Source organism: Macaca nemestrina, chromosome 2 (genome assembly GCF_043159975.1).
Source record: "Macaca nemestrina isolate mMacNem1 chromosome 2, mMacNem.hap1, whole genome shotgun sequence".
NCBI lineage: Eukaryota > Metazoa > Chordata > Mammalia > Primates > Cercopithecidae > Macaca > Macaca nemestrina.
The window spans coordinates 123,410,296-123,423,869 of NC_092126.1; the positions used below are offsets into that span (position 1 = coordinate 123,410,296).

The window sequence follows — 13,574 nt, forward strand, 5'->3', positions numbered from 1 at the left end:
CGTTTCACCTCTGGACAGTTACAATGCCCCTCACTTGTTTCCTAATCTCCAGTAATTATCCATTCCAACCCATGCTTTAAACCCATGCCAAAAATCACTTTCATAAAGCTTACCTCCACATTTGAAACTCAGCACTTCACCTGGCACATGGCAGCTATTCAGCTAATATTTTCTGGATGGATGGATGGGTAGATGGACAAGGTATTTACTGATCATTTACTATATGCCTGACATTGTGCTGGGTGTTAAAGACAGCAGGAAACGAACCAACTTCTAACAAAACACTTCCCTGCTCATGAGCCTTCAGTGGCCAATTAATATAAATGGTTCATTCCAGCATTCAAGCCCTTCTGCAGCACAGTCCCACTCTAATTGTTTCACCGGTCACCTACTCTCCCATCTGTCCTCTAGCCAAGGGTTTCTGACCTTAGCACTATTGACATCTTGAGCCAGATAATTCTTTATTGCAGCTGCTGTCTTGGGTATTATAGCATGTTGAGCACCATCCCTGGCCTCTACTACTTGATGTTAGTAGCACACAGCCCCACTCAAGTTGTGACAAGCACACATGCCTCCAGACAATGCCAAATGTGCCCGAGCGGAGAAGAGTCAAAAAACACCCAACTGAGAACCACTGGTTGAGGGTGGGGCCCAAATTACACCTGCTGTCCTAGGGAAATTATTAATAGTACACCCCTCTCACTTTCACATGTTCCAGTTTAGAAGACAAACTAGATTGGTTCCCTACTTAAATCTCCTGAGACAGCAACCTTGCTCTGTTCTCATGCAGATTGAGGAAGAAAGCAACAAATTAGTATGAAGCCTTCAGCTTTCAAGCAACACTTTTTTTTCCCCCCCTGGTGAACAGGTCTCCTCTTTAAAGATTAAATTTCTCTCTTCTTCCTTCAGCACATGCAGTACTGGGAAGTAAAACTGGCCCAAATGCTCTGCAGGGAAATGTGAGGGTCATAAGCTATCCTCGCCTCTCAAAAAAGAATCACAAAAATATTTACAGCTTTTCTCAAAAAGTTTCATGTTCCAAAGATCCCCTTCCACGTCATTCTAACCCCAAATGCTTCAAAAAGAAGTTCAAAGCTCTCAAGTCCATCGACCCAACTTCTTCTCTGGCCAAAAAACAATTTCGTGCCATGTGTTAATGCAAAGGGCTCATGCTGTACTCGTGAAATGCCAAGACACCTGGTTAAAAAGTTCAAAAAAGTTAAAAATTGATCCATAAATTCGACTAGCATGGTAGTTCTCATGCTTTACTGTTTCAGAATTCCCTGCAGTGCTTGATGAACCAGAGGTTACTGAGCCCCCATCAGCAGAGTTGCAGATTTAGTAGGTCTAGGGTGAGGCACAATAATTTGCGTTTCCAAGTTCCCAGGTGATGCTGATGCTGCTGGTCCAGGGATCTAGAAGAAGCCAGCTGTTCCCTGGTTATTCCCTAACAGACTGAAGTATATGATATTATGGGGTTAGGACAGTGGGCTGGGGAGAGAAGGGAGGGAGGTCAGGAGACTTCATCTGGCTGCTTGCTCAAGTTTTGTGTTTTTCATTTTTTTTTTGCCAGTTAATCAGAAGAAAACGATTTTACCCTGGCCTGTGCTGGGCACCATACTAGGCACTAGGGATAAGGCAAGAACCAGACAGACTTTGCCCCCTGCTGTTTTCCTCTTTAGAGCCGCAAACTCTTCTATGGGCTCCAATTTCATTCCTTCTAGCACTCCCTTTCGATTCATCAGCTGCTAATCAGCACCTTCAATCACTCTCCAAATCCCCACAAGACAGCTTCCATTTTTCAAAAGCAAAGCCAAAGGGAAAATCAAGAGTTTTAGAAGCATCTCCTATTTTGGCAAGTGCTTCCCTTTTTGACTCTGATCCATTTCATCAAAAACCCTTATTAGAGTGGTCCCTCCCAGAAGCATCTTTTTAGTCACCTCTGGAGATAGGAGGTGCATCCAGCTTATTCCTTCTCCTTTGTTTCCTGTCCAGAGGAGAAGAGGGTTTTGATCCAGCACTGACAACACATCTGAAGGGGCCTAGACTTGCTTCTAGGGAACAATCACTCAGCCTATGATTTTGAATGCTTCCTTTGTCACTGTCACTAAGGCCTGAGGGAAAGCAATCTACATTCTAGTTGATCTCCGAGGCAACTGCCAGAGGTGCCAGCTGTTTCCCCTTAACTACTACTCATTTCCATCTCCCAGGGAAGACATTGCTCTGGCTGACCTCTTCATCATCATTTGGGAAGGCCAGAGAAGTGTGGGCCAAGCCATCCTGACTGGAGTTGTCAAGACTCTTGTCTGATACTAGGGCTCTCTCTGGGTCTATAATCTTTGTTCAGGGAATAGGGAAAATGTTCTGTGATTTGTTAATCCCTCCTGTGAAGCGAGAGGGAAGTTTTAGGTAACTATTTATATTTTTGTGATATCAGGAGCATCTATATCTTTGCTTACAAGTTTCTAAAAATAATTTTAGCAAATGAAAATTTTATAGTTTTTAGCAAAGGAAATTTCACCTTTCATCTTAATAAAAAATGTATTCTAGAGGCCATTATTCATGGGTTAACTTAATATTTCAGGGAGATAACAATGGTTTAACAAGAGATGGGGAGCCATTTTGGAAGTGTTCTATTATGGAAAGAGGGCCTGTCACATGGATTCACATATCCTGCAGGGATCATATTCATATGGATTCATATGCCAGCCATGTGTCAGCCGTGAGTCACATCATTTCTTAAGATGTCAGAGTTTCTCCCAAGCACATATGCCCTCAGGATCAGAAACAACTCTTTTTTTTTTTTTTTTTAATGCTTTTAGTTCAAGAATTTTATAGATTACAAGTTTCAGAGATTCTTTATTCCAGTATAGAGAAACAGAAACCAAAAAGAATCATCACTCAAATATACATAGGTCTATTAGGTGGGGAACCCTGGTAGATGCAATTATAGTTTCATATGCCTCTACTTAATGCCACTGAACTGTACTCTTGAAAATGGTTAAAATAGTAAATTTTATGTTATGTATATCTTACCACAAATATATACATATGTATATATGCAGAAAAATATATATAAATATATATTCATTAATTAGGTATCTGAATAGGGAGCTATGATCTTTAAAAAGATTAGTTTTTCCTAAATGTCAATGAGAATTGCATGAGGCTTAAAATCTTCTAGTACGGATTTTTGGTGTCTGATAAGCTACATTATTTAAACTAGAATAATCTGGAATTATGGAGAAGTATTTGACTTCTGGGGCCACTGGGGCAGGGAGGGAGTGTTGGAGCAGCAGCCCCCTACCGCTGTGAGAGTTGGGATGGGGATGGCACTTCCCTCAAAAGAAACCAATATTCCATTGTCGGTCAACTTAGGGCACAAAACAGTCTTCAAGAGAGAAGAGGTGGAGGGGACTCATACCTTTGGTGGGAGATAAGCCCCTGCTACATGGTAACAGAGGAAAAGGTCAAAATGACTAGTAGAGAACACCTCCTCCCACTAAGGAGTAAGAGCAGTAACATGTAAAATCCAGCTTTAAGCTTTATTTTCCTGTGTTAGCAGCAGACACTACTGGTTGTCTACCTACTCTCTGTTCCCCCTTCTTACCTCACTAATGTAACTCCAATTTTGAGAGGTAGCTACCCTTTTCATTTGTTCAACTTCTTCTTGGGAAGCTAATCTTACCCTTGACCCAATTGGTCTAAGCCACTGATAGGAACAGGAAGATGATACAATTCTGGTCATTGACATGCTCAGCTGGCAAGGGAGACATCTGTGAAACAGTTCTTTGTCCATCAAAAGAGACACATAAGAAGAAATGGGAATCATTCTTTTCCAACTGTTAATGGGTCTGGATGGGATGGCTATATGGCCGTAGTCATTTTGTGACCATGAAGGGTGCTAACCTTGAGCCAGAAGCCAATGCAGGGAAATCAAAGAGTAGAAAGAAGGGAAGATACTATATTCTTGAGTATGACATTTATGCGACTGATGTAACCATTCATTATCTCAAAGGTGGAACTATTCTACCTTAACTCCTTACTGTTGGAACTTTTTGAATCACAATTTCTATAATGTGCTGCCAAAATCATTCTACTTAACTGATTCAGAATTGTAATTCTTTCAGGTTTTTCCTAAAGCCATTAAAAATTGTTTGTCATAAATGACTGTGTAGAGTTGACAGGGCCTTTGGAAAATTGAGTGGGTGCTGATGACCGTAGAGGGATAAAGTGGTCGTGGAAGAACCTCCACGACATGAAGATATGGTTGCAAACAGCAAGAGACAACAAGCAGGAAGGCCCAGAGCAGTGATCCATAGCATAAAGTGACAAGTGACAGGAGGGACAGACTTGTGGGACATGTAGTAAACAAGCCCTACAGTTCTTTGGAAATATGAGTGGAGAGGAGGTCATTTAAGACATTGACCGTGTTCAGACATGCAGAGTGGAGGCTTGGGCTATGATCATCAGATACCAAAACAAAAAGTAAAAAGATGAAGATTTTAGAGGGATTCAGATAATACTGGCTATATCACAGGATCTCCTGCCAAGAAAATGAGATTCCTATGTGATTTCTTTTATCTCTCCATATATTTCCTATAAGAATACTAGCCATCAAAATGATGAATTCAAATTGGTATATTCAGACAAATGGAAAGAAAGTCTTTCCCTTCCCTCAAATGAGTTGGATAACCATGAATGGTGAGTCAGATGAGAAAGAAAATGCAACAGCTCTCGCTCAGACCTGGACAAAGCGTTAAAAGATTTAGCAGGATGGTCAAAAACATGGTTCTCACCTTAACTGCTTACTTTCAACTCTTCACTGAAATAAATGCATATAGGCCAAATTAATAAGGAATAAGTAGTTATATTTTACCTTAATAGTTGTACCATTATTAGAAAAAATCTGCCTCATATAAATGCAGCCACGAGCGCTTCCTGCCCTTTAAAAACTAGTATAATAAAAGGAATGATTGATTGTACTTGGCATATTTCCCCCTCTGTGGTTGCATCTCACTGCAAATATGAAAACATAATATAATTTTTCCCAAGGCCATGGTTACCCGACAGAAGCATTTAAAAACCATCTATACTTTGAACTTCCAGGCACGTGTGTGTGTGAGTCATATGACAGTTCAGAAGAGAAATTCATATTTGACATCCAGAGCTCCATCTTCCTGCCTCAAGTGTCTTTGTGGATGTACTTACTCCAGTCTTACCTGAGTTTCAATAATATGGGTTTGTCACCGGTTGTTATGGGCTCTAACTGACAGCTGTCCGCTGCACTGAGAACTATTATTTTCAGAGGCAGGCAGAAGCCCATTTCTGACTCTCAAGCATTGGAAAGAAATGCTGACCCCAAAGTGGGATTCTTCCTCCAATACGCTCACCCCCTAAGCACCTGATAGAGCTTGGAGCTTTCACAAGTGCTCTGAGTGTAAAGATTTCACAGCATGAGGAACACAGCCAAAGAGAAAGTGCAAGAAAAACAATACAAAGACATTATTAACTGTGTGATCACACAAGAGTGAGGCCTCCAGATGGGCCAACTCATAGTTATTGACAAGCGTTTAGAGAAGAACATACGTTACTCGATATTGATGCTAACGAGAAAGCGTTTGAGAGCAAGTTTAAAATGTAGAAGGAGGAAACACCCAAACCCCATCCCCATGGTAGCTAATTCACTGTTCCTAACAATTCTGCATGCTATTATTTTTTACTCACCTTGTTTACATCTTATACTGTGATTAAACCCAAGCATTCTGACTGTAAACCCTTTTGTTCTGTCTATTTTGCATAGGCATGGTGTGTTAATCAAACTGTCAGCAAAGGAAAAAAATAAAAAAAGAAAGAAAGAAAAAAGGGTACATTCCATCCAAATGAAGAAAAATCTGAGCTTTCTACAACAAACACATTTTCCAGTGGATGAGCTTCTCACACAGTAATTATTTCACTTCTCCCAGAGATTACTGATTACATCACACAGAAAAACTAAGAGAGGGCTGTTTCATCTTTCTCATCTATCTATGGTTCTTGTGCAAACTTATACTTGTTATCATGAAAAATGACAAATTTGCCATCTGATCAAAATGTTAACAAGGTAACTGTCAGTGAGATGGATCTCTGACTGTCACTGCAAGCCAGAACATGAGGATACATTGATATTTCTCAATACAGCCCCTGCTTCCCCAGCGTTCACTAACTACATTTCCACAGTAAAGGTAATAAATCACTTAGAAATAACGAGCTATATAGGATCTCTGGGGTATGATAGATGTGTCCTAACAGCACTATCTGCAAGGTAGAAAACAATTGATAATGATCTAAAGAAAACCCTAATCAACTGCCATTTTCCATAATGGGGTAGATGAAGCAAAGATATGAAATCTTAACTATGTGATGCATGTTATGACAAAATTGGACTGCTCTGGAAAAAACCCACACAGCCCCAAACAAAACACAAATGACCTAACATTATGTAGGTTCAAATAAATGAAAAATAAAGTTAATAACATAGTCTGGATACAAACATTATATTGGACACTGGCAATAATGGGATAATCATAGCAATTGCGGGGTCCACAAACAGCTAAATAGTGGAGGGTTCCTCATATAACACAAATGAAGACTCTGGCTCAGTTATTGGTTTAATGGACTCTCCTCCAGCACTTTTATGTTCTTTAAGACTCTTTTGACCACTTATTTCTGAGCCTTTAATTCAATGGTTTAACCAATGAAATAATTTTTTTCCCCTTAGCAATGTGGCCAAGTGCCACATCCAAAGGAACCAAGAGAGAAGAGAAGGAGAAGTTCATGTGGAAATAAGAGGTAATCAAAGACAGAACACAAGATAGAAAACTTCTGCAAGAAGATCATGGCATCAGATCACAGGGACAAAGAAGCATGGCATCAAATTGCCAAGAAGCTGCCTCATAATGACATCCCTTTAGGTTTTGAGGTTAAGAAGGTCTCACATAGCCACAGTTGGTCTCCTGCCTCTCCCCTCTGCTCGTTTGTCTTTGGCCATTCCCGCTTCTGCTGTCTGTAGAATACTCCAAGCTCCTTCCTTCCCCAAGGCCTTGTGCCTGCTCTTGTCTCTCTCCCAGGGATCTCTCTCTTCCCCGGCTCCTTCCCTTCATCCAGCTTAAATCTCCCCCGAGGAACCTGCCTTGCCCTTCTGTTTTGAAGTAGCCTCAACTACTGCTCCTTTGGTCTCTATCAGCTTCACTGATAGCGGAAAGAACCATGTCTGTCTGGACCACTGTAATTTCCAGGATTCTAGCACCTTCTCTGCTATAGTAGGGACTATGCACAGTCCTGATCCTGGGCTCTGGGATACAGGACTGACTAGCTTTGAATCTTAGTGCCACCACTAAGTAGCTGTATCCCACTGTACAAGCACTCAATTTCTATGTGCCTCAGGTCCCTCATCTGTAAAACAGGGAGAATAGCAATGCCTATAAATGACAGCATTTTGAAGACTAAATCACTTTATCAATGTAAAGAGCCTGAGATAGTATCAGGCATATAGTAATCCATCAATTAGCTGCTGTTTTTATAAGAGCGAGAACAGAGGTAATTCAGACATAAAGTGAATTAATTCATGATTATAGATGTTAGATCAATGAGTCACCTTCATCATTCCAGGTTTTTATTTTACCATTAGCCAAAACAATATTGTGTTCCTTCTAATTCCATATTCTCAGACTCCACAGAATGAATGGGTACTGGTCTTTAAGTCTCTTTGAGCAATGCCAATAAATACAATCACTTCCAATTTGAGGGCACTTGGAATAGCAGTGCTGTTGTTCCTTTGACATCTCAACAGCACTTAAAAGTGAAAGAAAAAAATAGATTAATGGATGCATTCCCTAAAAGCAACAAACATGTTTGATGTATAAACATATGTTATGGGCAATGACACTGTACATTTGGTGCCACGTCTCAACAATTCTCTTTTCATCTACCCCCTAATCATGAAACTGAATCCTTCCAGTAGGCCACACAGCAGGGACAAAATGATAGTAAGACAACCTGGCTATAGATACCTGCTTCTAGAGAGGCCAGGTTCCAACCCATTACAAGCTGATGACCATATGTATGATTTCTGCTACACTGGCCAAGTATTTGAATCTTTTTAAAACATATTTGATTATTTACCCTTTGACTGATTAGAATTTGTGAATAAAAATGTCTTTTAAGAGACACAAAGGAAGGGGGTATGGGCAATAGCTCATTACTAAAAATCATTTTAGTGTGGAAAGTGGGCTTCATTATTCCTAAAAGGCAGTCATTTTCAAACTTTAGAGCATCACAAGCCCCCTGTTAGATTCTAATACAACGCTGAGGAAAATGCACATACACGTAAATGTTCACATACCATTTCCACGTGTTGAAGAACCTCCCAAAACAAACCTATCAACCACTCCCTCCAGTGTAAAAAACTGGCTCTATGAAGACTTCAAATCACCCTCACTTCCTTTGCATATAACCATTTTTTCTTCAGACAAATAAAAACTACAATTAAGTTTAATACGAGTAGAAGCTAAAAACATTAGGATAGAATATTAGAGTTTACAGATTTTGGTCTGGTTACAATCTAAATATATTTGCTTTGATTAATATATGGTGTAACTCATTAATTAAATGCATATTGAAATAAGATAAACCTGTCCCCATATCATTTCTGGTAGACAATAATGTGACAGTTTTCTCTCCGATAAATTAGATGAGGCAAGCTTTCTGTGACTAAATAATAGCAATATAGGACAGAAGAAAAAAATTTACCACGAGGTGCTTTGGAATTATTCACATGAAGAACTTTTTATTTCTTACTTTCTTTTTCACGAAAATAGTACCTTTTCTCATTTTCAACCAATTTTTAAATATGAGGTGTTTAGCCTGCTTACTGTTCAAATTAACATTGCATACTTTCGGGGACAGACATGCTCAAAATAGGAGTCCTTTGAAATGCCTGCATTCAGTACAAAAAACATTGCTGGTAGGAAATGCAAAATGGAAAAAGTCTTAAAATACATTTAGATATGAAAGACAAAACATTTAAAGCATATTCACACTTTAACACATTTGGAAGTATAAAGTTAATATCATTTACGAAATAAATTTCAGGAATCATACTATTGAAACATCCTCACATCTTCAATTAGGTGGATTAAGGAAAAAATATTAACAATACTTAAACACAGAAAACAGGTTATCAGGAAGAGAGATCGTTATAGCACCTTGTTTTCACTAACAAGCAGAGCAGACTGTAATCGAGTTTTAAGAAATCCCTGAGGTGGTACTCGGTAGAGAAATCCAGACTTGGCAAGGAAATCAAGTTTCCCTTTAATTACATTATCCCAATCAAGGAGCTAACTTTCACATCCCTACAAAGCAAATGTTTTAAGGAGAAGTCTCTCAAGGAAAGTAAGTGGAGGTGCAGAGGGGTTAAGAGCTTCAAGTAACTTCATATTTGTAGGAGGAACATGTAGAAAAGTGAGGTACACTATGCAGAAGAAGACAGATACCCTGGCAAATGGTGCCGCTCCCAAAAACATATGACACCTGACACCTTGGTCCATTGGTCCTGCTTTCCTATATTAGCCTTGGTTTTGCCTTTGTCACTGAAGAAACATTGCATGTTCCTTAGTGTTGAACACATAAGCCTAAGGCTGATCTAGAGTTTCTTAAGCTGATAAAAAGCAAAGCTAAAATGACTTTGGCCATGACTATGCTGTTCGAGAAGGAAAATGATAGAATGTTCAGTGGGAATTATTTTCTTGGCAGTGTTCTTACTAGGTCAGCAAACCTCCATTCTTTCCAAATTTTCTGGGTCTCCTGCTTATTTTAGGACCCATATAAGGAGGATATAAGCAGTGATGTGTGAGAGCTGGTTTGTATAATTTTCAGAAGTTTTGTAAGCTGGTAGCTTAAAAAGCCATTAAAAATTAAATTCTGTAACTTGCAAGTAATAAATATTAAAAACAAAGGTAAGAACATATTCAAAACTCAGTAATTCCTAATACATTTTACTATTATCTATGCTCTTAGGTTGTATACATCTGTATTAGTCTGTTTTCATGCTGCTGATAAAGACATACCTGAGACTGGGTAATTTAAAAAGAAAAAGAGATTTAATGGACTTACAGTTCCACGTGGCTGTGAAGGCCTCACAATCATAGCAGAAGGTAAAAGGCATGTTTTACATGGTGGCAGGCAAGAGGGAAAGAGAGCCAAGTGCAAGGGTTTTCCCTTTATAAAACCATCAGATTTCAGGAGACTTGTTCACTACGACCAGAATGGCACAGGGGAAACTGCCCCCATGATTCAATTATCTCTTACGGCGTCTGTACAACAACACGTGAGAATTATGGGAGCTACCATTCAAGATGAGATTTGGGTGGGGACACAACCAAACCATATCAACATCTATTGTATCTTGTGGTGGAAATACTCTCAGTAGTGTGCTACTGCACGTCTCTTTCCAAGTCTGTGCAGTGATATCAGGTTTGTAGTTTCAATTCAGCCATGGAGAGTATTTATATGAACTGGAAACTGGGAACACTACAGATTAACTGTTTTCTTGGCTATCTAGATTTAAGAAAGTGATGGAGGAAAATACTGATTATGTAGACAAAACTTAAAAGCATATTGTGTCAATAGCTGTTACATGGCGAATAGCACAAAAAATTAAGAAAACACCCTTTAGTATTCTATATTCATTATCTGATTTGGTAAAAAAAGAAAGTCACTCATATGATTGACAAATGAGTAAAGTTTTGACATATATTCTTAGGTTTCACTTTTGTCTCATTTATGTAAACAAAAATGTCAACCAATATTCATGTCTGAAGCACACCTGTTTGTCAGTGACATGAGCAACTTTGCTTAATTGGATAGTAACCAAGCATTTATTCCTCATCTGAATTTTCAAATCATGGCTGAATCACAATCACAAGTTGACTGTGATTATAGGAATTCAACAAACATTAACAAAAGCATTCTGTAAGAATCAAATTGGCTATATAAAATTTACGATAAAGATTGGTATATATTTTATGATTACTCACAAATTGTGTGGTGTACATTTTATATCAGTAAAATTTATAATAAACAGTCAGATGTATGAGGGTATGAGGATGTGTTTTTCTATATACACACACATGCATACGCAAAAACTAGTTGTTAATATTTACCAGCACACCACTAGATATTGACACAATAAAGATATACTTTATTGTGTATCTTAGTAAAAACTGACCACTCAACTCTTCTAGGGACAACTTTATTACGGTTGGAAACTAGAGGCTAAGAAGTTTATTGTGTCATTGTTAAAGTTCTGTAAAACCATTTCCTATCTCTAAAGTTACTTATTTGGCTATAATGCCAAGCTGTACCAGCTGCTTCCCCAAAAGCAAGGCTACCAGATGGTGACATATCTGAAAGCTCTTTCTCGTATTTTGAGGGTAGGCAGGGGAGTCATGCTATGGGACAGTAAGAAAATCCACTTTTAGCAGGCAGGATAGAATGGGAGAAGTCAACACCTTGTCAGTTGCCAGTGAGCTGCTGAGAAGTAGTTACAGGGTATATAGCAGGATAGTATTAAACCGAAAGGTCACTAATGTGAAATCCTTGGGACAATATGCACTCTGTATGTCTCAATAATGTTAAAAGGTTCTCTTCAATATTTGATGGTATCCAAATAGTCTATAACTGTAACATTTAATTTCAAGAACAAAAATGACCTTAAGTCAACTATTCCTGTGGTTTTACATTTCAGAAATAAGAAAAATTCACTAAAACAAAGCAAAACAAAAATGGAGTGCCAAAACAGATTTGCTAATTTTTAAAAATGTGTTCAAATAAAGATATTTTCAAATCCTTCCTTTTATTATCACCCTGATGTCACGAAAGAAAGCTCATCAGTTCGCTATTAGGATGGTTTGGAAGTACACAAAATACATTTTCTATATATGTTCAGAAGAAGAAACAGGACTAGCACTGGGCTCAGCAACTGGGGATCACAGCTTCATCATGGTTCAACCTCATGTTCAGACACTGAAAATACTGCTGGAGAAACAGGAAGCAGCATTGAGCACAGGGGGCTGCCACGTGTCCTCTCCACTGAAGACAGTTTGAAGGATACAGTGACCGCAGGAACAAAAATGCCCTCAGAAACAGCCCTATAGGGCTTCTAGAAAGTGCATGCTACCTGATGCTTTTTTGTTTTTTAACGATTGATGTCTCTGATTTGATTTGTTCCAAGCTATTCTGAGAATTCATGATGGAATGAGAACACCAGCAACGGCAGCCTATTGGATTTCAGTTTAGTAGAGTACAGTGCTCTGTTTGATCATTCACTTTTCAAGAGCCAGCTTCACATCCTAACTGCATCATCCTTGCAAAGCTTTGCTACTTTGAATGCTGCTTTTTTTTCAGTCCCTGAAATACATGTGCCTGGGGTGTCACCAACAGGTGGGTTTTTTCCTTTGACTTCCTTCCATGTAAGCCTCAAGGCATGTATAAAGGACATGAGCACTGCTTTCATTTTCCAGAAGAAATCAGCTTTATGCTGGGAATTGCAAGCACGTGCAGGTTCCCCATAGTGACTTATACGAACTCACACATACTCAGGGTGAGTAAAACTAGCAGGGAGGCAGGCCTCAACCAAGAGCACATTTGCTAGTTTTTCTTGAAATGTTCAGAACTCTGACCCTAAGAGAAGCCGATGCTAGGCAATCCCTTGAAAGGATAGGAGGGTTATGGATCAAGGCAAAAGACACATTTGGGGAACACCATTCCATCGAGCAAGCTCTGATACGGAGAATCGAAGGCAGCCTTCTGGACCTCTGAATATCATAGCATCACAGTGGCTTCCTGTGGCTCTATGGTTACAGAACACTTTCTACCAAATGAAGAGAGTGACAAAAGCAAGGACCTCCACATTCCTACCATATGTGACAGTGTGGAAAAAGGCAGTGTTCATTCTTACCTCTCCTAACTTCGCTCGCTCATTCCCAGGTGAGCCTGAGGCCACATTTCACCTGAGCATCCCAGCTCCTATAGTCAGAGGAAAGAACAAACTTCACTCCCACTGAATGAGGACCAACTGTTTACCAGACACTGTACAGGTATTATGTTACTGTCTCAGTTTAATTGTTGCCATAAAGAAATACCTGAGGATGAGTAATTCAAGAAGAAAACAAGGTTTATCCGGCTCATAGTTCTGCAGGCTGTACAACAAGCCTGGTACTGGCCTTGGCTTCTGGTGAGGGCCTCAGGCTGCTTCCACTCATGGCAAGGTGAAGGGGGACTGTGTGTGTAGAGATCACACAGGGAGTGAGCAAGCAAGAGAGAAGGGAAGAGGCACCACACTCTTTTTAACAACCAGCTCTCATGGGAACTAACAGAGTAGGGAGTAACTCACCAACAGAGAGGTCATTAATCTATTCATGATGGATCGTCCCTCATCACCCAAACACTTCCCATGAGGCCCCACTTCCAATATTGGGGATGAAATTTCAACACAAGGTTAGGAGGCTGCAAACATCCAAACCATAGCAGTTACT

At 39.5% G+C, this 13,574-nt stretch overlaps 1 protein-coding gene across 33 annotated transcripts in view; it reads right to left on the reverse strand.

The window, feature by feature from the left end:
- The window catches only part of LOC105483059 (fragile histidine triad diadenosine triphosphatase), a 1,492,666-nt gene that overhangs the window by 122,984 nt on the left and 1,356,108 nt on the right, over positions 1 to 13,574 (reverse strand). For 2 of the 33 annotated variants that reach the window (XR_011620122.1, XM_071091998.1), the window contains one exon: positions 12,998 to 13,065. The exons of the other annotated variants lie outside the window; for them this stretch is intronic. Coding sequence is in view for 1 of the 2 variants with exons in the window: in XM_071091998.1 (XP_070948099.1) it covers positions 13,017 to 13,065 (49 nt within the window). In the remaining variant the exon portion in view is untranslated. The remainder of the gene's footprint in view (positions 1 to 12,997; positions 13,066 to 13,574) is intronic. 33 annotated transcript variants of the gene reach the window in all.